This window comes from Mesoplodon mirus (genome assembly GCF_964341445.2).
Source record: "Mesoplodon mirus genome assembly, chromosome: 9".
Classification (NCBI taxonomy): domain Eukaryota; kingdom Metazoa; phylum Chordata; class Mammalia; order Artiodactyla; family Ziphiidae; genus Mesoplodon; species Mesoplodon mirus.
Genome location: NC_138985.1, coordinates 25,511,238 through 25,536,528, shown reverse-complemented (window position 1 = coordinate 25,536,528; position 25,291 = coordinate 25,511,238). Strand labels below are relative to the sequence as shown.

General features: G+C 38.1%; 1 protein-coding gene and 1 long non-coding RNA gene across 4 annotated transcripts in view; one reads left to right on the top strand and one right to left on the bottom strand.

Annotated features, from left to right (window-relative positions):
- The window catches only part of LOC309810134, a 252,520-nt gene that overhangs the window by 149,063 nt on the left and 78,166 nt on the right, over positions 1-25,291 (top strand). The gene's annotated exons all lie outside the window — the stretch shown is intronic.
- The window catches only part of SUGCT (succinyl-CoA:glutarate-CoA transferase), a 720,769-nt gene that overhangs the window by 679,975 nt on the left and 15,503 nt on the right, over positions 1-25,291 (bottom strand). For all 3 annotated transcript variants that reach the window (XM_082631909.1, XM_082631908.1, XM_082631910.1), the window contains exons 5-6: positions 25,156-25,206; positions 19,068-19,188 (exon numbers count right to left, since the gene is read on the bottom strand). In XM_082631909.1, the coding sequence (XP_082488035.1) occupies positions 19,068-19,188; positions 25,156-25,206 (172 nt within the window). The remainder of the gene's footprint in view (positions 1-19,067; positions 19,189-25,155; positions 25,207-25,291) is intronic.

Below are 25,291 nucleotides of genomic sequence, written 5' to 3'. Positions count from 1 at the left end.
AGACCTGTATGCAAAAAACTATAAGACACTGTTGAAAGAAATTAAAGATGATACAAACAGATGGAAAGATATACCATATTCTTGGATTGGAAGAATCAATATTGTGAAAATGACTATACTACCCAAAACAATCTACAGCTTCAATGTAATCCCTATCAAATTAACAATGGCATTTTTTACAGAACTAGAACAAAAAAGTTTTTAATTTGTATGGAGACACAAAAGACCCCAAATAGCCAAAGCAGTCTTGAGGGAAAAAAACGGAGCTGGAGGAATCAGCCTCCCTGACTTCAGACTATACTACAAAGCTACAGTAATCAAGACAATATGGTACTGGCACAAAAAACAGAAATATAGATGAATGTAACAGGATAGAAAGCCCAGAGATAAACCCACGCACCTATGGTCAACTGATCTATGACAAAGGAGGCAAGGATATACAGTGGAGAAAAGACAGTCTCTTCAATAAGTGGTGCTGGGGAAACTGGACAGCAACATGTAAAAGAATGAAATTAGAACACTCCCTAACATCATACACAAAAATAAACTCAAAATGGATTAGAGACCTAAATGTAAGACCCGACACTATAAAACTCTTAGAGGAAAACATAGGAAGAACCGTCTTTGACATAAATCACAGCAAGATCTTTTTTGATCCACCTCCTAGAGTAATGGAAATAAAAACAAAAATAAACAAATGGGACCTAATGAAACTTAGAAGCTTTTTCAAAGCAAAGTAAACTACAAACAAGACGAAAAGACAATCCTCAGAATGGGAGACAATATTTGCAAACCAATCAATGGACAAAGGATTAATCTCCAAAATATATAAACAGCTCATGCAGCTCAATATTTAAAAAAACAAACAACCCAATCCAAAAATGGGCAGAAGACCTAAATAGACATTTCTCCAAAGAAGACACACAGATGGCCAAGAAGCACATGAAAAGCTGCTCAACACCACTAATTATTAGAGAAATGCAAATCAAAACTACAATGAGGTATCACCTCACACCAGTTAGAATGGGCATCATCAGAAAATCTACAAACAACAAATGCTGGAGAGGGAGGGAACCCTCTTGCACTGTTGGTGGGAATGTAAATTGATACAGCCACCATGGAGAACAGTATGGAGGTTCCTTAAAAAACTAAAAATAGAATTACCATATGATCCAGCAATCCCACTACTGGGCATATACCCAGAGAAAACCATAATTCAAAAACACACATGAACGCCAGTGTTTAATGCAGCACTATTTACAATATCCAGGTCATGGAAGCAACCTAAATGCCCATCAACAGACAAATGGATAAACAAGTTGTGGTACATATATACAATGGAATATTACTCAGCCATAAAAAGGAACGAAGTTGGGTCATTTGTTGAGACATGGATGGATCTAGAGACTGTAATACAGAGTGAAGTAAGTCAGAAAGAGAACAACAAATATCGTATATTAACGCATATATGTGGAACCTAGAAAAATGGAACAGATAAACCGGTTTGCAGGGCAGAAATTGAGACACAGATGTAGAGAACAAACGTATGGACACCAAGGGGGGAAAGCCGCAGTGGGGTGGGGTGGTGGTGTGATTAATTGGGTGACTGGGATTGACATGTATACACTTATGTGTATAAAATTGATGACTAGTAAGAACCTGCTATACAAAAAATTTTTTTCCAATGTATTTATGAACGTGGAATGGAAAAATTTGTTTTTTCAATCCCTATTGTAGTATATGATAAAGCATTAATTTTGTTTTAGTTGGGCTCTGTCTTCAATGTCCCTTGTAAAATATTTTCTGTTAATTTCTTTACTTGAGTCCTTATGCCTCAGTTTTTGTTGAATAATAAGTTATCTGTCATTGTAAAAAAAAAAATGACTATGGAGAAATGCACCAAATCTTATGTAGTTATCTCAGGGTGGTGCCACTGTATCTCGTAATTATTTTTTTTATAGTCCTCTTCATGTTAAGGTTGCATCACTTCTGTAGATTCCATTTGCGCTCTTATTTAATCCTTACAATAACATTTTAGGGGGCGGCACCAGCATCACTGTCCCCATTTTACAGCCAGCTAACACAGGTTAAAAGAGATTAAATTACTTGACCAAAGCTACATAACCAACGATGACAGGACTGGAAGTTGAACCCAGGTCCTCTGACCACCAAGCCTTTGCTTTCCATTATGTAATCTCATGAAAAAGAGTTTATGACTAGGATATACCCAATATAAAACTTATATAACACAATCTGAAATAAACTTAGTGACTTCATGTCCTTAATATCTATAGAATAATTTGCAGTTCTGAAAGAATTTTTATGAATTACATCTCAGACTCACTAGCAGCCTATGAAGTAAGCAGGACAAATTTATTCCCATTTTAGAGATAAGGACATTTAGGCGCAGACCGGTGTAATGATGTCTCAAAGGTCACATGGCACTATAATACAAGTCTCATAAAACCTTGTTGAAAGCTCTCAGTTATGTTACATGATATTTTTTATAATTGATAAGCAATTAATATTGATACCATGATTACAAGATTTGCCTATATATAAATTACACCAATTATGTATTATTTTATATGAGATAATATATAATAAATGCTTAGCACCATGTCTCATACATAGTAAACACTCAATAAATATTAGATACTATTTTATATAGCCAAGCCAAATGTAAAGTTTTTCATGATTCCATTTCTGCCTACTTCTGTAAGCCTTTTCATTGTAGAGAATTATTTTCATTCTTGGGAATGTGGGCACAGGACTCAGATTCCTGGCTTTTACATCATAATGTATTTTCTAACCTAAGTATCCTCAGAGCCTACACTCAAAAGGGAACAAATAAAGTACTTTTTTTTCTGTCCATTCTGTTGTGTCATCCTACCTTCCAGCCATGAATACCAAATGCCCTAAATCTGGGACCTGCAGATTTCTTCCATTAAGGGCCAGACAGAAAGTATTTTTTAGACTTTTCAGGGTTTGGGGGTTTCTGTTGGCAACTACTTATCTCTGCTATTGCAATGCAAAAGCAACCATAGACAATATGTAAACAAATGGACGTGGCTGTGTTCCAATAAAACTTTATTTTTTACGAGAGACAGCTGGTCATATTTGGCCCACAGGCACTTCCAGCCCCCTGCTCTAGATAAGCGAGTCTGAGAACTGCAAGGAATCCAATGAAATGTTGGGAGTGCGGAGGTGGGAGAGGTAGGGCCATGAGAGGGAAATGTATTTTAACATACTGCCTCTCCACACCTGTGTCTCACAATCTGAGATTCCTCCTGTGCCTTGTCCCACTTGTGCCCCACTACCTTCACCTGAGGAGTGTCTAGGCCACATTGTCCTTTGTTCAATGCTTTTCTAATTAGAATTTGATTGTTTTAGATAACTTTGTGACTCAAGATAGTCAAAATAATGGACCAAATAGCTTATGTCCAGTAATCCCCATGACCTTCAGGAGTAATAAGTAGTTCAAGTTCAAATGACAGATCAGATATGAAATGGCAGAGGGATTAGAGGGCAGAAGTATATCGTATCCCACTGAAAGAAGTAAAAGACCCACAGAAACACTGAAGACAACAACTGAGGACTTTGTTGTTCACAATTGATACTGTGTACCTTCAACTAAACACTGATAGGTAAAAGCTCTAAATGAGGGTATTCTTGTGGACATGTACACATTAGTGTAGTCACTGCCTCCATATGCTGGGTTAGAAACAGAACTGAAGGTATGTGGAAGGCAAGGGCCCAAGTTACTGTCAGAAAAATAGAATAAAAGATTCAGGCTTCCCTGGCGGTGCAGTGGTTGAGAGTCTGCCTGCCAATGCAGGGGACATGGGTTCGAGCCCTGGTCTGGGAGGATCCCACATGCCGCGGAGCAGCTAGCCCCGTGAGCCACAATTACTGAGCCTGCGCGTCTGGAGCCTGTGCTCCGCAACAAGAGAGGCCGCGATAATGAGAGGCCCGCGCACCGTGATGAGGAGTGGCCCCCACTTGCCGCAACTAGAGGAAGCCCTCACACAGAAATGAAGACCCAACACAGCCATAAATAAATAAATTAATTTAAAAAAAAAAAAAAAAAGATTCAAAATACAAAGATGGTAACTGAACAAATAAGATTCTGGGTGTATGTAACTGAGGTGAGAGCATGTCCCACACTACCATCGTGGCTTTCCTCGGAGAGCTGCAAGAAACATGATTGAAGTTTCTGACTGGAGTAGGAGAAATGTGCCCTCCTAGAAATATTTGGGACTGTAAAATTTCATTTCTCAGATTGAAATTTTTAAAATAATTATAATATTTTTATTTTGAAGTAAAATCAGCAATTCTCATAGAACTCTCATTATTATAACTGTTCATCCTAACAGACAATTCTTCTCTTCAGAAAGAATTCATTTAAATTCTCTTTCCTCAGTCCTTTGAGTATTTCCTAGACAATGTTAGGAACACGAAATTATTTACAACAGAATGATAAATATAGGGTGAATAGCAATAAGAATCTAAAGATTAGCATATGGAGTAAGATTTTGACCAAAACAACAAAAAAACCCTGGTATTTTAGTCAATATTTAGTATTAAGCAAATGACAACTATAAGCTAATCCCATCAGATTGAAAAGAAATAAAAGACAAAAAGGGCTTTTAATTTATACATACATGAATCAATTAATTATTAAACAAAGGAGTGTTTTATATATTCAATACCTAGTCATCAAATATTTGTATTTGTAGACCACTATTTAAAACACAGTACAAACAACATTTTCTTGTGGTTGTGACATAGTAATTAGAATTTCACAGTACACTTTGTAGTTTAGACTAGCCTTCTTTTTTTACTTTTTAAATTTTTTCTTTTTTTAACTTTAATTTTTTTGATCATGATAAAGTATACATAACACAAAATTTACCATTTTAACCATTTTTAAGTGTATAGTGCAGTGGTTCTCACATTGTCACTACTATTCATTTCTAAAACTTTTTCATCTTCCCAACTGACACTCTGCATCCGTTAAACAGTAACTCCCCATTTTTCTTTCCCCCAAGCCTCTAACAATCATCATTCTATCTTCTATCTCTACGAATCTGACTACTCTAGGTAGCTCATAGAAGTGGAGTAATACAGTATTTGTCCTGTTGTGACTGGCTTATTTCACTTGGCATAATGTCTTCAAGGTTCATCCATGTTGCAGCCTGTGTCAGAATTCCCTTCCTTTTCAAGGCTAAATAATATCCCATTGTATGTATAACACATTTTATTTATCCATTTATCCACTGATGGACACTTGGGTTGCTTCCAACTTTTGACTCTTTTTGAATAATGCTGTTAGGAACATAATGCAAACATCTGTTCAAGTACTTGCTTTCAATTCTTTTGGATATATAATCAAAAGTGGAACTGCTGAATTATATGGTAATTCTATGTTTAATTTTTTGAAGAACCCCCTATGTGGCTTACACCATTTCCCATTCCTACCAACAGTGAACAAGGGTTCCAATTTTTCCACATCCTCACCAACACTGTTAACTTTTGGTTTTTTGATAGTAGCTATCCCAGTGGGTATGAAGTGGTATCTGATTGTGGTTTTGATTTGCATTTCCCTAATAATTAGTAATGTTGAGTATCTTTTCATGTGCTCATTGGCAATGTGTATATTCTCTCTGGAGAAATGTGTTCACATCCTTGACCCTTTTTTTTTTTTTTTTTTTGCAGTACACAGGCCTCTCACTGCTGTGGCCTCTCCCGTTGCAGAGCACAGGCTCCAGACGCACAGGCTCAGCAGCCATGGCTCATGGGCCCAGCTGCTCCGTGGCATGTGGGATCTTCCTGGACTGGGGCACGAATCCGTGTCCCCGGCATCAGCAGGCGGACTCTCAACCACTGCGCCACCAGGGAAGTCCCCTTGACCCATTTTTTAATCAGACTGTTTATTAGTCTTTCTTATAACCAAATGTTTACCAAATTTTTTAAACTTTGTTATTTTTCACTTGATAAATTTTTGTGAATTTTATGTTCTTTACAAAATGAATTCACTTATTCCACAATCTGATATTCTATCCCTTATCTTTCAGGGTGTATAACTGTTACTTACTCAACATACTTCGACCTTTGTGAAGCTACTATGGTTCAACTAAGGGCTGAAAGTTGTAGTACTGCACTAATGCTGGCTTGGAAGGCCATCCAAAGAATGAAAAAATTCATTAGCATTCATGAAATAAATGCTATCTAAATTTTATCTAACATTCTTTTTTTTATCCTTTTAAGCATAACATTTCTTCCTATCTAGCACTGCTTCTTTAATTTGTGGATTTATATCCCAGACCTATTACCATAAGGGGAAACAATTTAGTTTTGATGACAGGATTTTTGGACTGTGGCTAAGTCTTGGCATGTTTATCTGGCACGATCTATGAAACATTTGATTTGTGAAGGTTTTGAAATAACTACTGCTTTGACATTAACTAACATTGTCATCTTTTTCCCTTTTGTTGGCCCCAAGTGGTTCTTTGAACTGGGAACCAATATATCCATATATTAGAAATCAGAGACCAAAGGTGAAACCAACTGATTCTAGATTATACCATATTTCTAGGCTCAGGTTATCTCTTTGCTTTTAGAATTTTAAAGCATTGAGAAAACAACTCAAGTTCCTTTTCAAGTCATGGGTTTCTCTTTTATTGATCAATGGTACAAGAGAAATGAAAGTGTCTGAGAACTGAAGAAGCTCAAACACATATTTATGTATAAAATTGTGTCATGAGATGGTGCTCACTGCATATCCCTAATTATATCCAGCAGAGATCTTTTAAGAACAGCAATTTTGTCTCTTTCAGCATAATGGGGAATCATTTTATCCATGTTCCAGTCCAGTAGATTTTCTTAATCCCAAGGAAAATTAACATAATGTTCCTTATACCCAGTAACAATTCAGTATCAGCTTTAAAGTGGGATCTGCTATTGGGAAAAAAATATTTATTTAGAAATTATGTATATGGAAATGACTGACCTTTTTCATTTGTGTCTAAATAATTTAAAATGTATACAAAATTAGTCAAAACACTTTTAGTTTACTAAATATTATCTTTTCATACTTAAAAATTTCGAACACAGATATCTCAGGTTTACTCTACTTAATGTTATTCTTTACTACCTGAAAAACATATTTCTTCAACAAACTTTGAGTTAAAGAATGTTCAAATAGGACTCTCTTGCCTCAGTTTCAGCTGAGGCTTCAAACCCAGAAAGAATGCCATAAGTGCCAGAACACCAATGCAGGTCATGCTAAAAGACTATGAAACCAGTTTTGCTGCTCTTAGCTTACCATCCATTTCAGGGTATGTGAGAAAAGCTGGAAAGATAAATGAGACCTTTAGCATGAATTTCCTTACAAAGAGTTGTTAGCCATAAAGATGGCCAGCAGGCACATGAAAAGATGCTCAACATCACTAATTATTAGAGAAATGCAAATAAAAACTTCAATGAGGTACCACGTCACACCGGTCAGAATCGCCATTATTAAAAGACTACAAGTAACAAATGCTGGAGAGATTGTGAAGAAAAAGGAACCCTCCTACACTGTTGGTAGGAATGTAAATTGGTGCAGCCACTATGGAAAACAGTATGGAGGTTCCTCAAAAAACTAACAATAGAGATGCCATATGATCAAGCAATCCCACTCCTGGGCATATATGTGGACAAAACTATAATTCAAAAAGTTACATACACCCCTATGTTCACAGCAGCACTATTCACAATAGCCAAGACATGAAAACAACCTTTATCCAGATGAATGGATAAAGAAGATGTGGTACATATATACATTGGAATACTACTCAGCCATAAGAAAGAATAAAATAATGCCACTGGGAGGTACCTGGATGGACCTAGAGATTATCATACTAAATGAAGTAAATCAGAAAGAGAAAGACAAATACTGTATGATATCACTTGCATGCGGAGTCTAAAATATGACACAAAAAGGATCTTGCTGTGATTTATGTCATAGAGTGTTCTGCCTATGTTTTCCTCTAAGAGTTTGATAGTGTCTGGCTTTACATTTAGGTCTTTAATCCATTTTGAGTTTATTTTTCTGTATGGTGTTAGGGAGTGTTCTAATTTCATTCTTTTACATGTGGCTGTCCAGTTTTCCCAGCATCACTTATTGAAGAGACAGTCTTTTCTCCACTGTATATTCTTGCCTCCTTTATCAAAGATAAGGTGACCATATGTGCGTGGGTTTATGCCAACAAACACATGAAAGAATGCTCAACATCATTAATCATTAGAGAAATGCAAATCAAAACTACAATGAGATATCATCTCACACCAGTCAGAATGGCCATCATCAAAAAATCTACAAACAATAAATGCTGGAGAGGGTGTGGAGAAAAGGGAACCCTCTTGCACTGTTGGTGGGAATGTAAATTGATACAGCCACTATGGAAAACAGTATGGAGGTTCCTTAAAAAACTAAAAATAGGGCTTCCCTGGTGGCGCAGTGGTTGAGAGTCCGCCTGCCGATGCAGGGGACACGGGTTCATGCCCCGGTCTGGGAAGATCCCACATGCCGTAGAGCGGTTGGGCCCGTGAGCCATGGCCATTGAGCCTGCGCATCCGGAGCCTGTGCTCCGCAACGGGAGAGGCCACAACAGTGAGAGGCCCACATACTGCAAAAAACAAAAAAAAACAAAACAAAAAAACTAAAAATAGAACTACCATACAACCCAGCAATCCCACTACTGGGCATATACCCTGAGAAAACCATAATTCAAAAAGAGTCATGTACCAAAATGTTCATTGCAGCTCTATTTACAATAGCCAGGACATGGAAGCAACCTAAGTGTCCATCAACAGATGAATGGATAAAGAACATGTGGCACATATATACAATGGAATACTACTCACCCATAAAAAGAAAGGAAATTGAGTTATTTGTAGTGAGGTGGATGGACCTAGAGTCTGTCATACAGAGTGAAGTCAGTCAGAAAGAGAAAAACAAATACCATATGCTAACACATATATATGGAATCTAAAAAAAGATCATGAAGAACCTAGGCGTAAGACAGGAATAAAGACATAGACCTACTAGAGAATGGACTTGAGGATATGGGGAGGGGAAGGGTAAGCTGGGACAAAGTGAGGGAGTGGCATGGACATATATACACTACCAAACGTAAAATAGATTGCTAGTGGGAAGCAGCCACATAGCACAGGGAGATCAGCTCGGTAGTTTGTGACCACCTAGAGGGGTGGGATAGGGAGGGTGGGAGGGAGGGAGGCACAAGAGGGAAGAGATATGGGACATATGTATAGGTATAACTGATACACTTTGTTATAAAGCAGAAACTAACACACCATTTTAAAGCAACTGTACTCCAATAAAGATGTTAAAAAAAAGGAGTTATACAGCAGAAACTAACACAACATTGTAAAGCAATTATACTCCAATAAGGATACTAAAAAAGAAAAAATAAAATAAATAAATAATATGACACAAATGAACTTTCCTACGAAACACAAACAGACTCACAGACATAGAGAACAGACTTGTGGTTGTCAAGGGGGAGGGGGGTGAGGGAGGAAAGAATTGGGAGTTTGGGATTAGCAGATGTAAAATATTATATAGAGAATGGATAAACAACAAGGTCCTGCTGTATAGCTCAGGGAACTATATTCAATATCTTGTGATAAACCGTAACGGAAAAGAATATGAAAAAGAATGTATATATATATATATATATATATATATATATATATATATACACACACATGTATAACTGAATCACTTTGCTGCTCAGCAGAAATTAACCCAACATTGTAAAACAACTATACTTCAATAAAATAAATTTTAAAAAATAAAAGAAAGAGTTGTCAGCATGCTGTGCATTTCACCCTGCCATAGGGTAGGGGCAAGCTGCTTCCTCTTTACTTCAAGCCACATGAGGGACACTTCAAAAAAAGCATCTGAGGTCTGGGCCTATAGTTTAGGAATATGAAAGTACATAAGGACTGGACATGTGCCTAAAAAAGTACCAAAAGCAAGAGGCTATGGTTACATCAGTGTAAGGCAGCAGAACTGAAAGATTTGGGAGTAAACTTCACTCCCAATGCTGAGGAAGAGCAAGGAGGAGTTTTCCCCATGGGCTAAGTGGGCCAACAGGAGAGCAGAACTAGCTCATTGTAAAAGGAATTCTATTAACATACACATACTACTGTATATAAAATAGATCATCAACAAGGACCTACTGTAGAGCACAGGGAACTCTACTCAATATCTTGTACTAATAATGGAATGTTCCTATAACAGAAAAGAATGTGAAAAAGAATACATATATATATATATATACACACACACACACACACATATAACTGATTCACTTTGCTGTACACCTTACACTAACACAACATGGTAAATCAACTATACTGCAATTAAAAAATTACAAAAATTAGGGCTTCCCTGGTGGCGCAGTGGTTGGGAGTCTGCCTGCCGATGCAGGGGACGCGGGTTCGTGCCCCTGTCCGGAAAGATCCCACATGCCGTGGAGCGACCGGGCCCGTGAGCCATGGTCGCTGGGCCTGAGCGTCTGGAGCCTGTGCTCTGCAACGGGAGAGGCCACAACAGTGAGAGGCCCGCATACCGCAAAAAAAAAAAAAAAAAAAAAAAAAAAATTACAAAAATTAAAAAAGGAATTCTAGGGCTTCCCTGGTGGTGCAGTGGTTGAGAGTCTGCCTGCCAATGCAGGGGACACAGGTTCGTGCCCCCGTCCGGGAAGATCACACGTGCTGCGGAGCGGCTGGGCCCATGAGCCATGGCCGCTGAGCCTGCGTGTCCGGAGCCTGTGCTCCGCAACGGGAGAGGCCACAACAGTGAGAGGCCCGCATACCGCAAAAAAAAATAAAATAAAATAAAAAAGGAATTCTATCCATGAGGGCTGCCTATAGGACAAAGTGACCTTGACCTGAACAGGTGGCCTCTGTATACATAAGACCGCACAAAGCCAAGGACTAAAGAGGGAGAACTACAGTCTGAAGTCTCTGAGGAGCCTACAAAGCTCCCCATAGTACAATTTGCCACCAACTGAGCTTCAGGCACACAGTAGGCTGCAATGCAGGGCCCAACTACCCCCATCAAGCAGAAGCTCTTTTATACCCATTAACTCACTCTCTTCCCTAAGAGGGCCTGACTCTGAAGGAATCACAAAGAGAAGCTAGCAACAGGGAAGAGATGGATCATGGAGGAATGAAGAAACTATCCTCTTCCAACACACACACACCCACACACACACACACACACACACACACTCTCTCTCTCTCTCTCTCTCTCTCTCTCTCTCTCTCTCTCTCTCTCTCTTCAGGTTTCCAAGAAGTCAGGACAAGTTGGAGAAAGGGAAAAGTCATAAATTGTACAAGAGTCTGAAGTTTTGACTTTAGATTGGACTGGAATTTGTAATACTTGAAATAAAATAATCCGAAAAAATGTCTGTAGGACTTTCCTGGGATTTCACCAGTGAGCAAGGAAAATGAGTCAGGAGTGCAGGTTTGCAGAGGTAGGGTGGGAAAGAATAAAGTTTCTGCTTACACTCCACTGAGTCCAACTTGTACAATACATCTGTTATACGTGTAAGGGTAAAAAGAAGTATTTAAAGATAAAAAGATTATGCCCTTGGGGGATAAAATGAAGGCATAAAGTCACTTTCTGGAGTCTGTCCATGTCTACAGACAAAATATAATCTCAGTCCCTAGTTTTATGGGCTGTGCTTTGAAATCTTGTATTTATGTGCTCAGTTTCTCTTCCCCTGCAGAGACGGTGTCATTGTTTAAACAATGAGTTTGGTACGAAATGGTAAATATGTTAAACCACACTTTTTTTAGGGATCACTGACTATAAAGTTGGACAGATGACCACAACACTCCAAAATTCTGGGCAAAAAAATGTTCTGTTAGAAGGGGAGATGACAGAGACATCTATAATTTAGACCCGTAGTTTCCAGTTATTTTGACTGTGAGGACCTCTTTTAATGTCGTGTCTGTAACTGATTGTTTATTCAATCTAGAAAGGATGCTTAATGAACTAAACTGGACTATTATTTTTAGAAGTTAAAAACAACTTGCCCATTGTTATTCCATTTGACTTAGTTCTGATTCTTTCTCTTTCTTCCTTCCTTCCTCCCTCTCTCCCTCCCTTCTTTCCTTCCTTCCTTCTTTCCTTCCTTTCCTTCTTCCCTCCTTCCCTTTTGTCCTCTCTCCCTCCTTCCCTCCCTTTCTTTCTTATTTTTCTCCCCTTCAAAATTTTTATGGGTTTGGAGTACAGGCAGATTTCTAATTATTCTTTTTTAAAAGACATGGTTATGTGATGAATATGTAGAAAATGATGAAAATATACATATACACAGACTAACTCACTCCATAAGAATCCAAGTGCAGCAGTGTTTTGTTTTGTATTATCGTTGCCATGATATAGTGTTGGATGTAGTTGCTAGATGATTTGCCATATCCATCTGGGCTCATCATTCTCTGTTATTGACTCTGAAACACCATGGGAGCCTTTAGTAATCTAAAGAAATTTTATCTTAATAGCTACTCTCTCAAACATGAACCTTATTTCAAGACCAATGTTTATAATGAAATTCTTCAATGAGACAATCAGTATTTGATTCCCACCTCTTTCAAAGATCATTTTTGGTGTAATTTGAATCATATCCCTCTGCTGCTCAAACCGCTTCCAGCACACCATGGCACCTGCACACCTCTATGCAGTGTCTTCTCAAGCATGCTGTTCCCAGTTATTGGTATTCAAGGCACACTGGCTTTCTCTTAGGCCTTTAAAGATAGCGTGATTTTTCCTACCTCTGCACGTGGTGTTCTCTCTGCCTGAATCACTCCTCCCCTTGCTCTTTGCATGGCTGGCTCCTTCTCATACTTTAAGTCTATTAAATGTTACCTCCCCAGAAAGGACTTCCTTGACCATCCCATTTACTTATGCATCCCCTGCTCTACTAACCTCCACTCCAGTACCCTGTTTGATTCTTTCATGACAGCACAATTTGTTAGTACATGCCATACTCTCTTCTTAACCTGTTTATGCAATGTCTCTCACACTAGGCTGTAAGCTCCTTAAAGGCAGGAACCATGTCTGCATTGTTCACTCTGTACACTCAACACAGCCAGGAATCTACAGAAGCTCAAGACACATGTACTGGAGTGGTGGGGGTGAGGGGCAGACAAAGGAAAGGAATGAGAAAGGAAGGGATTATGTGGGCATTTCTGAATCATTTGCTGTTGTTATTTCAGGCATAAAAGGGTATTCAGAATGGGGCTTCCCTGGTGGATGCAGGGGACACGGGTTCGAGCCCTGGTCCAGGGAAATCCCACATGCCGCGGAACAACGAAGCCCGTGCACCACAACTACTGAGCCTGCACTCTAGAGCCTGCAAGCCACAACTACTGAAGCCTGCGCTCTAGAGCCTGCGAGCCACAACTACTGAGCCCGCGTGCCACAACTACTGAGCCCGTGTGCCACAACTACTGAGCCCACACTCCGCAACAAGAGAAGCCACCACAGTGAGAAGCTCGTGCACCGCAACGAAGAGTAGACCCCACTCGCTGCAACTAGAGAAAGCCCGCGCACAGCAACGAAGACCCAACACAGCCAAAAATAAATAAATAAATGAGGGTATACAGAATAACATAACAAATACTCATGCACCTGCCAGCTGGCTATGTGGCAAATATAGCTGAAGTCCTGTGTGTGTCCCTGTCCCCCTTCCCTCCCTCCCCACTCCCCAGGGGTAATCATTCTCTTGAGTTTAGTATTTTTCATTACTACGAGTATTTTTATATTTTACTCACATACAAGTAAACTACCAAAAAATATATATTTTATATAATTTTAACTCTGTATGAATAATATCATTCTGTATATCATCTTTTGTAACTTGTTCTCAAAAATTAAAAAACTGCTTTGCAAACTACTTTCCTTAAAAAAAAAGATGAGAAATTTTATTTAAAGGGTAAACACAATGTTCCTACCACAAAATTAGTTTAGTAAATAACATAATGTAATGTTTATCCTTTTAGAAAGAAAGAGTAATGAAGTTAACATGAAGAAAAAAAGTAAATTCTTTAAAATGTGGTAGCATTCTTATTGCTAAGTGTGTATAATTAATAACATGCACAGAAGACACGAAGGAAAGAAGATAAAAGTTTAAATTAAATTGCTAAGGAAAATATCGTGGTACTTCTAAAAGTATAGAAAGGTAGAGAATGGTCACTTTGAAAAAATATATATTTTGAAAAAATATAGATATGTTCTTTCAGAGATTCTCTCCACCCAGTGGTACACAGGAAACACTACAGTTTTCTCAAAAAGGAATTCGTAGTGAATTCTATTGATAGCTTTTTAAACACTGCCCCCTAATGTTCATACTCAGCTCCTTCTGAAATGACAAGAGGACCGTGCTAATAAAAATAATCGGGTCCTTCCTTGCGATCAGTGTAGCAGTTTTGTCCTGTAGACCAGATTTCACAGACTGAGGCAGTCTCAGCCACACAACGGTCAGAATGCATTAGAGTAAACTCCCAACCACTCCAAGGTTACTCTCATCAGCAGTAAGGGCAACATGTGAGTGAGAACAGACCATTTGGGCTTGGAAAGCACTGACAAGACATCAATACTACTGGGAAACATCAGAAAAGTCTAGGATCCCAATAATAACATGTGCAACTGTAGACTGATCTAATCAGTCTTATTAAAAAAAAAACAAACATTGATTACCAAGAATATCAAACTTCTAAAAAAAAGAGAGATGGCCCTTGCTTTATATACACACAAACTCATGACTCACAAATGACGGCTGCTTCCAAAAGAATCCATTGAAATTTAGACTCCCTGATGAGCAACTCTGTTCATGACTCCAACTGCTGCCAATATGATCCACAACAAATTAAAGAGAATAACAAAAATATATATTCTCAAGGAGACCTGTTCAGTGTCTTGTAATCACAAAGTCCATGTCATCACTTAACAATGATACATGTCTAAACAGAGAAAGCGTAGAAGCACTTAATACCAAGTCAAGAAGCCTGAGTTTTAAACCCATTTGCCATTTAATAGCTGTGTGACCTTAGGTCCCTCAGCTGTTCTGGGTCTGCTTCCTTATCAGGAAGAGCTGTGTGAATGTTTTTCTAAGAATTGTCAGGAGGTGGGGATACACAGGATTACAGAATAAAGAGTGCTGCTTTTTCAGACTACACATGCCTCTCCCCATCACCCCTTCATGCCCCACCCCTATTACTGAAAAGCATATGATACTCCCATTTTCCCCTTAGCTGAGAACTACTGAGAACTATAATCTATCTCTAAGGGCCTTTGCCACACTAAAATGTTAATACAGGATCTGAGAACTGGAAGAAAACTTAAGAGATTCTCCAGTCACAAGACAAGGCCCAGAAGAACTTTTGATTCTAACCGTAGTTAGATACAGATGTGAAACTTTGGGGAAGTGTGAGGCTTCCCAAGTGGATTAGCATTTCATTTAGCTGGATGATGTGATGAAATACATTATTATTCCCAATCTTCACCCTTCCCGGATCCCATGCCCTTTTCAATGCAACTTTGTAGTTCCTGCCACTAGAGTATTATATTTAACCACCTCTTGGTATTAGGCTTGGCCATATGACTTGCCTTGACCAAATGAATACTAGCAGATGTGATGTGAGCAGAGAGAGGCTTTAAACGTGCTTGTGAGATTAAGTTTGTTCTCTTGTGCTCTTGCCTTTCACTATAAGGAGAACACGTACTTGGTAGCCACTGGTCCAAGGAGTGTAAGACACGTGCAGAGCAGACCTGCAACTTGGAGCCAAACCTAACGAGTCTAGATCAGCTGAATCCCAGCCAATCCACATTTATGACAATGAGAAATAAATACTTACTGTCATGTAAGATTTTGCATTTGTTAGTTATGCAGAATTTTTATGGTTATAGGGTAATTCAGAAGATAATAGTTCACCTATTTTAATATTTTAGACCTCAGCATTTCCATTAGATTGTGAGATTCTAAGGATAAATCTCTCCCTCTCTCACACACATATAAGTATTCGATACACAGACACAAAAACAAAAGTGTGATTACAGATCTATGTAATAGTACATCTGAAAAAGTCAGATCTAGTGGCAAAGATCTACTATGTACAGAACCTCTCTCTCATGCTGTTCAGTAGAGAAGTTAATGATCACTGGGCTCTTTGATCTAAATCTAAAATAATAACAATTGTCCAAATATTGCAATTATAGCTTATTTTATATGAAAATACCACCACAAAGACAATTATACCATGAAAAGCACTATTTATACTAAAGTAATGTGTCACAGTCCAAGTATTATAATATCTCAATTAACCTGAATGCACAGAAATAGGAGTATTTTGCTTCTTATAATTTTACGAATAACATTTTTAAGATAACATTTTTGTGGCTTTTATAGTAAAACAAGATTTTCAGATACCTATTTTAAGATAAATTTACTGAAATATAAGGAGTAAAGTTTTTGTTTGGTTCCCTTTTAAAATATTTTTTAAATGTACTAGTTTCCTTACTGCCTTAGGAAAAAACCTAATGCATAGGGACCTAATGACAATAAGTGAATATTTACTTCATGGTACGGACTCTTTTGGTACCTTAAAGCAATGACCATTACGTTAGTGCTATGGATGAACTACATAAGAAATAACAGATTAGGCCAACTATGCCCTAACTCCAGGCTATCCTCTGAAAGTTTCTTTGGAAAATGTAAACATAACATTTACCACTTACACTTATCTCTGAAAAGTACAATGCAAAAAAAAAAAAAAAAAAGGCAGCTATTAAAAACTCTTTAGCCAAGTTCTGATTATTCATTCATTGAGGTAAGAAACTCCCTACCATGTGCTCTATACTGTGTGCTGAACAAGAGCCTGAAGGATAGTGGGGGAGACAGACAAGAGTAAACCATGGTAGAAAACAGCCAACCCAGTCTTCAGGGATCGAGAGAAAAAGTCTGCACAGAAGCAATGACATCCAAGGTGAGATCTAAAGGACAAAGACAGAGTTACCAGGTGTGGCAGGGGATTAGTGTTACAAGCAACGGGAACATCGTGTGTAAAGCCTCTGCCGTGAGAGCGAGGGTGATGAATTTAGGAGATGCGAGTAATTCAGGTCCATAAGTGCTTTACGCTTTATGCTTTTCTGCTTAAACTGTCTATGAAAATAAACCCTTTCCTCACTTCGCCTCCGGGTTCTCCTCCCACCTCACTGACGATTCCGTCACGACTTCTTTCACTGCGTCATCATCGTCTCCTAAACATCTACTCATGGGAGTGCATCAGGCTCAGTCACTCAGACTCTCCTTTTTCTATCTACACTCACTCTGTAAAAGATGAAATACAGGCTTCAAATACCATGTATTTGCTCATAACTATAAAATTTTACATATCCTGACTCTTAGATCCAAGCCCTTGCTCTACATTTCAAGCTAGACCTGGACTTGACATTCCAAGTCCAAATGTGATGTTCTCCCTCCCAAAGCTTCTTTCCAAAGTCCTACTCAACTCTGTAAACAGCAATTCTTCTAATCACTCAGGCCAAAACCCTAGAGACATCCTTAACTCTAGTCTTTCTCTGATACTCACATCTCATCCATCTGCAAACCTTACCCCCTTTTCTCGAAAACATTCAGAATTCTATCACTCTTTAACTACCTTGACCACTGCTACTCTAATTCAAGCCCCCATCATCTCTACCCTGGACTATTTCAATAGCTTTGTAATTGTTCTCCCACTACCCTTGTACTCGACAGTCTATTCTTAACACAGTAGCTAGAGTGATCCTTTTTAAAATGTCAGGTCGCATCATTCCTCTGCTTAAAACTCTCCATTAGCTTACAATCTTACTCGAAGTAAAAGCCTAATTCCTTAAGAGCAGCCCACAAGCCCTAACTAACCATTATCTCTCTGATTTTCTTCCTACTACATTCCCCCTCACTCACTCTGTTTCAGCCATCCTTGCTGGTCCTCAAACAGGCCCAACACAGTCTTGCCCCAGGTCCTTCGCACTTGCTGTTCCCCTTGCCCGAAACCCTCATTGCCAATTATGATACGATTCACTCCTTTACTTCATTCAGGTCTCGGCTTAAATGTCCCCTTTATCAATGAAGCCTTGTCTCACCTCCCAGTATAAAATAGACCCTCCTCACCTCATCCCCCTTGCCCTGTTTAGTTTCTCTCTTTTGACCTTATCACTACTGCACTCAATTTCAAAAAACAAAACACAAAAGAATGTGTTTACTTATTTACTATCTATCTCCCTAACCTAGAATGTAAATCTGCTGGAGAGCATCGATATGTATTATTCATTGCCGTATCTCAGAAGCTTAGAATACTGCCTGGCAGATCACAGGTCTGCAGTATATATTTGGTGGATGAATTTTAAAAATATGAAAATCTTATAAATTATTCTGACAAAAGCTATTAATGTAACTTTCTATTTTAAGAATAACTTTTTAATACTGTATCCCTAATTAATACCTAAATGCTTATAAACTATGTAAAGATAACTAATACAATGACTTTTTTCCCTTTAGCCTAAAGACATACTTATACACACACAAACACACACACAGAGTTCACCATCAAGGGCTGAACAATCTAACAGACTTTATAGCACTCTTTTCCTTCAGTTGGCTTTAGCACTTTTGAATATATTGAAGCAGTATGTTGAGATCCTATGTTATCTTAAAGCCAATTAATATTTCACCTGTAATTCTACATATAAGTTAATAATAGTACCTTGTCAGTATTTGTGAAATATCAATAGGAAAATTAGCAAAACTACAGGCAGACAATTCACAGAAGAAATATGAAAAATGTTCATTTAGGTTAATGTTCTTTAGTGATTTTCAACAACCTGAAATGGCTTGGCAGGGAGGGAGAGCAGAACCACCTCAAGAAAACCAACACTAGCGAGAGGTTTCTTATATACACAGAAACTGGAAAACCTCGCCGCTGACGAGGGTGTGGTGCTGAAATACCTGTGATGGAACAGTAGACCATGTGAGGCGCTACCACGTCTATATCTTCATAGCCCAGTCCCATTGCAGACAATTTGCCAGGGACATAGTTTTCCACAAATACATCACAAACAGCTGCAAGCTGAAAGAAGAGGTGAAGATGAGTCAGACTTCTTAAGGGACTTCCCAGCTTTCAACAAATCCCCACATGATAGAATTCTGATTTCAGTAAACACAATTGATCCTCGCTTTGTAAAAGCCCAGAAAAATCACAGGAAAAGTAGAATTACAAAGTATTCTTAGATAAACACAAAGGCTCTGGTCAACTACTTGAGGTATTACTGCCAGTAAAACAATGGCTATTAAAATTTTCAGTTACTACCATGGTATTAAGTGGATTCTGCTTACATTAAATGTAAGAAATATCTAGGCTACATGGTCTATCAAAATATATTCTCAGAAGTTTAGGTAAAAAAATTAGAATATAAGTACATAAAATATATGAAAAATATCTTTTAACCCCTTTAAAATAAAACCAAATACAATGTCTTTACTACTCCATCCTTATTATGTAATATTCCTCATTATGACATGTACATATAGGCACTTAACTCATGTAAACATGATTCTGAATTGCTTTCACACTTTCCAGATGCTTTCTTTCCAAAGAGTTTTATATGTATTTAATGAACCATTAAAAAAAAAAAACTGCTAAACTATAACCCAGTAAATCAGTAACTGTCAGAAACAAAACCCCAACTCTGATTCCCAGATCACTGCAACAAGCCATCGTAAACCTTAATCTTAAAATTCTTTCCAAATTTCAATTGTGACTACATATCTTTTGAAAAGTCATCACAAAAATTGTACTAGGTCATCCAGAAAAATTCATTACAGTAATTCTTAAACATATCCAAGTGCCTAATAACCATTCAATAATTTTTTAATTGCCATTTGACATAGATATATTCTCACACATCAAACTAATGTAATAGAATAAGACTCTGGACCAGGGGTGGGCAAACATTTTTCATAAAATGTCAAAAAGTAAATATTTTAGCCTTTTCAGGCCACATACATTCCCTGTCACATGTTCTTTATTTTTCTTTAACACACAAAAACAAAAGTGTGATTTAAAAAAAAAAATCTTTAAAAAATGTAAAAAATGTTAAAAAATGTAAAAAATCTTTAAAAATGTAAAATTCACCATTAGTTCATGGGCTGTGCGAAAACAAACTTGATTTGGCCCACACAGTCTGCCAACCTCCGCTCTAGATGGAAAATAACTGAATTTACATAAACTTTAGAAGGAAACATGTAAATAAATTGAGTGCCTGTTTGTTATTGTGTCACCAAATTTGGAGTGTATACATGGAACTGTTTGACTTAACAAAATTTAGGGGAAAGAGATCTTAGGAGGCATCTCAGGGAAATAAGCTGTTATCCTCCAGAGCTCCTGAAACTGAGGTACCAGGGGCCCAGTTGACCACCTGTCAGAAGAGGAATGATATTTGTATTTTTAGATTTCTATACCATCATAAATCACATTTCAAGTCACATAAAGTATTCAGATGGATCACAAACAAATTCACTGTTTCAATAAGAAAATAAATATAATGAATAAGTTATATTAATAGAAAAGTATTCAGAATGTATAAACAAAAAACATTAAAAAACAATATACATGGTATTATCTCATGTTTATTGGAAAAAATGAGTATACAAGGACATAAAAAGGTTTGATATGATACACTAAAATGTTAATCTTTTTGCCCATTAGCAGATACTACTTGTATAGCAACAGAAAAAAAATTTAAGCTAAAAAGAGGTGTGCTCAGAGTACCATGTAGTATGACTCTCTGAAGTTATAAGAAAAATATGGAAAAGTTGAATTTAGAAGCTAAAGACTTTCACTGATAAAGATGCCCAGTAGCTTTTTATTATTACCCAAGAACTCAATATGTATGCATTATGATACTTATTGATAAAATATCCCTAGAAAAGTGTATAGCGCAGAAGTTATTCTTTGCTCCATTTTATAAATATTTATTTTAAATAGACACATACTATCTATTTACTAGATACTGATTCTTAGCGAGTCTGCCATCCAACATATTCTCCCTCCCTCTCTCTTTCGGGATATTTACCCATTTCAAGATCATGTATGTTCCCTAAAGCGTTAACTAAGGCATTCGTTAAAAGTCTAAGCAGTGCAGTGCTGAAATCAGAGACATCACAAACCTCCCTGAGTTATATGGATCTCCACACAAGTAATATACAAGTCAACTGCTTCAGTGGAGACCAAACATTTATCGCATTTCCCTGATACAAGGATCTACTAGGAAATAAAGTGAGGGGGGAGAAAAGACTTGTTCCCAGTTTTGCTGGTGATCACCTCTTCCTCATCTTGGCTCTCACAGATCACCTAATAATCTATTCTAGAATCTTACCCACAATAAGAAACAAGCACAATTCTGCATGTTAGAGAACTCATCATCTTTTTCTTTTCTTCTGGGAAAAAAAAATTTAGGAACAGACTGGATGAGCAAGATCAGAAATAGAGGGGAGGTGACGATAATAATTTATCAGTAAAAAAAAAATCATAAAATAATTTTTAAATGTTTGTCAAAGAATGTCCTTACTCTTAGATGTATTCTGCAGTCAAATGCTCCTCCCCCTGAGCTATACCCCCCAGGAGATGTCTCCTGAAGGATTTAAGGACAAAGTTTCATATCTTTCACTTACTTTCAAATAGTTCAAAATCAGACACACACATACCACATGTATTCATATGTAAATAAACAAATATAGCAAAACCTTAAAACTGTTGCATCTAGGCATAGGGTAAATAAGAGTTCATTATACTACTTTTTCCATTTTTCTGTATGTTTGAATTTTTCATAATAAGATGTTGGAGGAAAATAAAACCCATGACACTGCTCTATTGGCCATGATTCACACCCACAATATGGATACTGTCACTGTCAACTAATTAACATAGAGAATTATTTGAAATATAGATGACGTGTTAGGAAGTTATCAAATCATATTGCCATGAAAATACATAGACTTTTCTAAGCAGAGCTTTCTTTTCTACACAACCTATTTTTGGTTAGCCTGGTTGACAAAGGAGTCATACTTTTTGGAGCTCTCATGTATCTAGCTGACTGCTTTGTATAATACTCTGGAACTGTATCTATAAACTAGACTCATTAGATTAGCAATCATAGCCACCAAGTTCTGAATACAAAGGTTGTTTTGCTACTCTTAAGACCAAAAGAGAAATCCATGCCAGAAAGAATAAAAAGACTAGGCAAAAAATAACTTTTCCTCTAGGCAGTAAGATATATAACTTATGAACTGTATAACTAGCTGAAAGCAATAGATATGAAAAATGACTGCAGACAATCTATTAAAGTTTAATATGAGTTGAAATGTACTTTATTGTTATCAGACATGAAGAGAAACCATGCCCATAATGAAACAATTTAAAACTGTTACAATCTGGTGGAGGACACAGGCAGGATCCAAAGAGAGTGAGAAAGATGTCCCTGCAAATTCATTTCTTTTGGTTAGAATTATACATGTAGGCCTAAAATACTCCAACATACACTGATGTCTTAGGAGCAAGAGTTATGAATTCCACCTAACACTGCCCCATTGAAAAACCCTAATGAACTTGTAAAGTATTTGTTAAATCAAATCTGAAACCTTCACTATTCAGGATAAAATATCAAAATGTTCTGAAATGGAAGCAAATAAGCAGGAACTGTAAACACTGAAGGTGGAACTGAGAAACATAAACCAGAAAGAGAAGAATTAAGAACAATCTCCTAGATGATTCATCATCATCACCATCATCATCATCATCATAATAACAACTACTGAAAAGATAAAAAGAAGGGCCTGAGAATGAAGACAATGGGAGTTGAGTCCAAGATGAGGGTCGCTGCCATAGAAAAACAAGGCAGGGTGGGCTTCCCTGGTGGCACAGTGGTTGAGAATCCGCCTGCCAATGCAGGGGACACGGGTTCGAGCCCTGGTCTGGGAAGATCCCACATGCCGTGGAGCAGCTAAGCCCGTGCGCCACAACTACTGAACCTGTGCTCTAGAGCCCGCGAGCCACAACTGAGCCCACATGCCACAACTACTGAAGCCTGCGTGCGTAGAGCCAGTGCTCCGCAACAAGAAAAGCCACTGCAATGAGAAGGTTGCGCACCGCAACAAAGAGTAGCCCCCACCTGCCGCAACTAGAGAAAGCCCGGACGCAGCAACGAAGACCCAATGCAGCCAAAAAGAAAAAAATAAAATAAATAAATGTATTTTTTAAAAAAAGGCAAGGCAATAATAACAAAGAACAATTTAGAAAAATCATATTAAGTTGCAACTGAAAAAGAAAAAAACAAGCAAATAAACCTAACTTATGCTATAGAAAAGATGTAGGAAAACAGGACAGTGAGATCAGGACAATTATCAAGCTTTGGGTTCAACATATATCTAGTAAAATTCTAAATTTGTTGGACTGATCCAACAGAACCAGAGCGGATGATCACTGATTCTGATCTTAATAATTAGAAGACATTATTTTTCAATCAGCCAGATGATAAGGAAAGAAGCATCAGAGCAATGAAGCTAAAATTGGTACTTTGTTATAAAACAAATTTGGGGATTTGGTTCTCTAATCAAGGAGATTTACATCCATTACATTTGACTTCAATTTTTTTTTTAATTTATTTTATTTATTTATTTATGGCTGTGTTGGGTCTTCGCCACTGCGCACGGGCTCTCTCCAGCTGTGGTGAGCGGGGGCACGGGCCTCTCATTGCAGTGGCCTCTCCTGCTGCAGAGCGCGGGCTCTAAGTGCGGCTTCAGTAGTTGTGGCTCGCGGGCTCTAGAGCGCAGGCTCAGTAGTTGTGGCGCATGGGCCCAGCCACTCCACGGCATGTGGGATCCTCCTGGGCCAGGGCTCGAACCCGTGTCCCCTGCCTTGGCAGGCGGATTCTTAACCACAGCGCCACCAGGGAAGCCCTAGACTTCAAACTTTAACAAGTATGGCAGGGCTTCCCTGGTGGCGCAGTGGTTGAGAGTCCGCTTGCCGATGCAGGGGACACGGGTCCGTGCCCCAGCCCGGGAAGATCCCATATGCTGCGGAGTGGCTGGGCCCGTGAGCCATGGCCGCTGAGCCTGCACGTCCGGAGCCTGTGCTCCGCAACAGGGGAGGCCACGACAGTGAGAGGCCTGCATACCGCAAAAAAAAAAAAAAAAAAAACAAGTATGGCAAACAAGTTTTATCTCACATGATGAATCCACCTTCATATGCACCGGGAACAATAATAATAGTTAATGCTGAATGAGTGCTGACTATGACTATGGCAGGTACCCTTCCTCACATTTTACACAATATTAACTCAATTCTAACAACCCTAAGAAGTAGGTATTATTACTGTCTCCATTTTGCTAATAAGGGAACTGAGGCATAAAGAAGTTAAGTAACCTGCCTGAAGTCACATGGCTAGTAAGTAAAGAAGGCAGGATTTGAATCCCAGCAGTAGAACACTGGGGTATGCCCCTAACCATTGTGCTGGCCCCTCAAGGAAAGATGCCAAGATCAGGTCTGCACACATCAGCCATCTGAATAAGTGTTAGAAAAATCTTGGGCTCTACAGTGATGTAGACCTAGGGTACAAATTTCAGCTCTTCCCTTTACTAGCTATGTGATCTGTAGACAATCACTCAAGCCCCTTGAGACTCATTTCACCTCTTGTGAAAATGAGGATATAATACTTCATTTACAAGGAAAATTCTGAAGATTTGAGAAGATAATACGAATAAAGTACCCAGGCCTAAGATCTGATGCAGGGCAGGCACTCAGTCAATGGACACTAGTGCCATAACTGAACACTCTGACACTATGGAGAAATGTTAAACACAATATACCAGAAATTATAAAGCAAATTATACTTAGTATAAAAACGAAGTTAAACTCAAATGGCATTTAAAGCAAAATTTCAGATTGCCAATGAAATAATGTTTTAAAACATTTTTACTCATATTCAAATCCCTAATTACAACCCAGGTGACAAGATGCCTTCTATAGAGCATACTGTACCTCTTTGATGATTTTCACCCCTTTTGGATCCTTGATATTAACAGCTATACTCTAAAAATTAAAAATATATATATTAAAATAGTATCTTAAAAATTTTTCTTATTGCTGACAGTTCAATAAGAGAGCCATTCATATT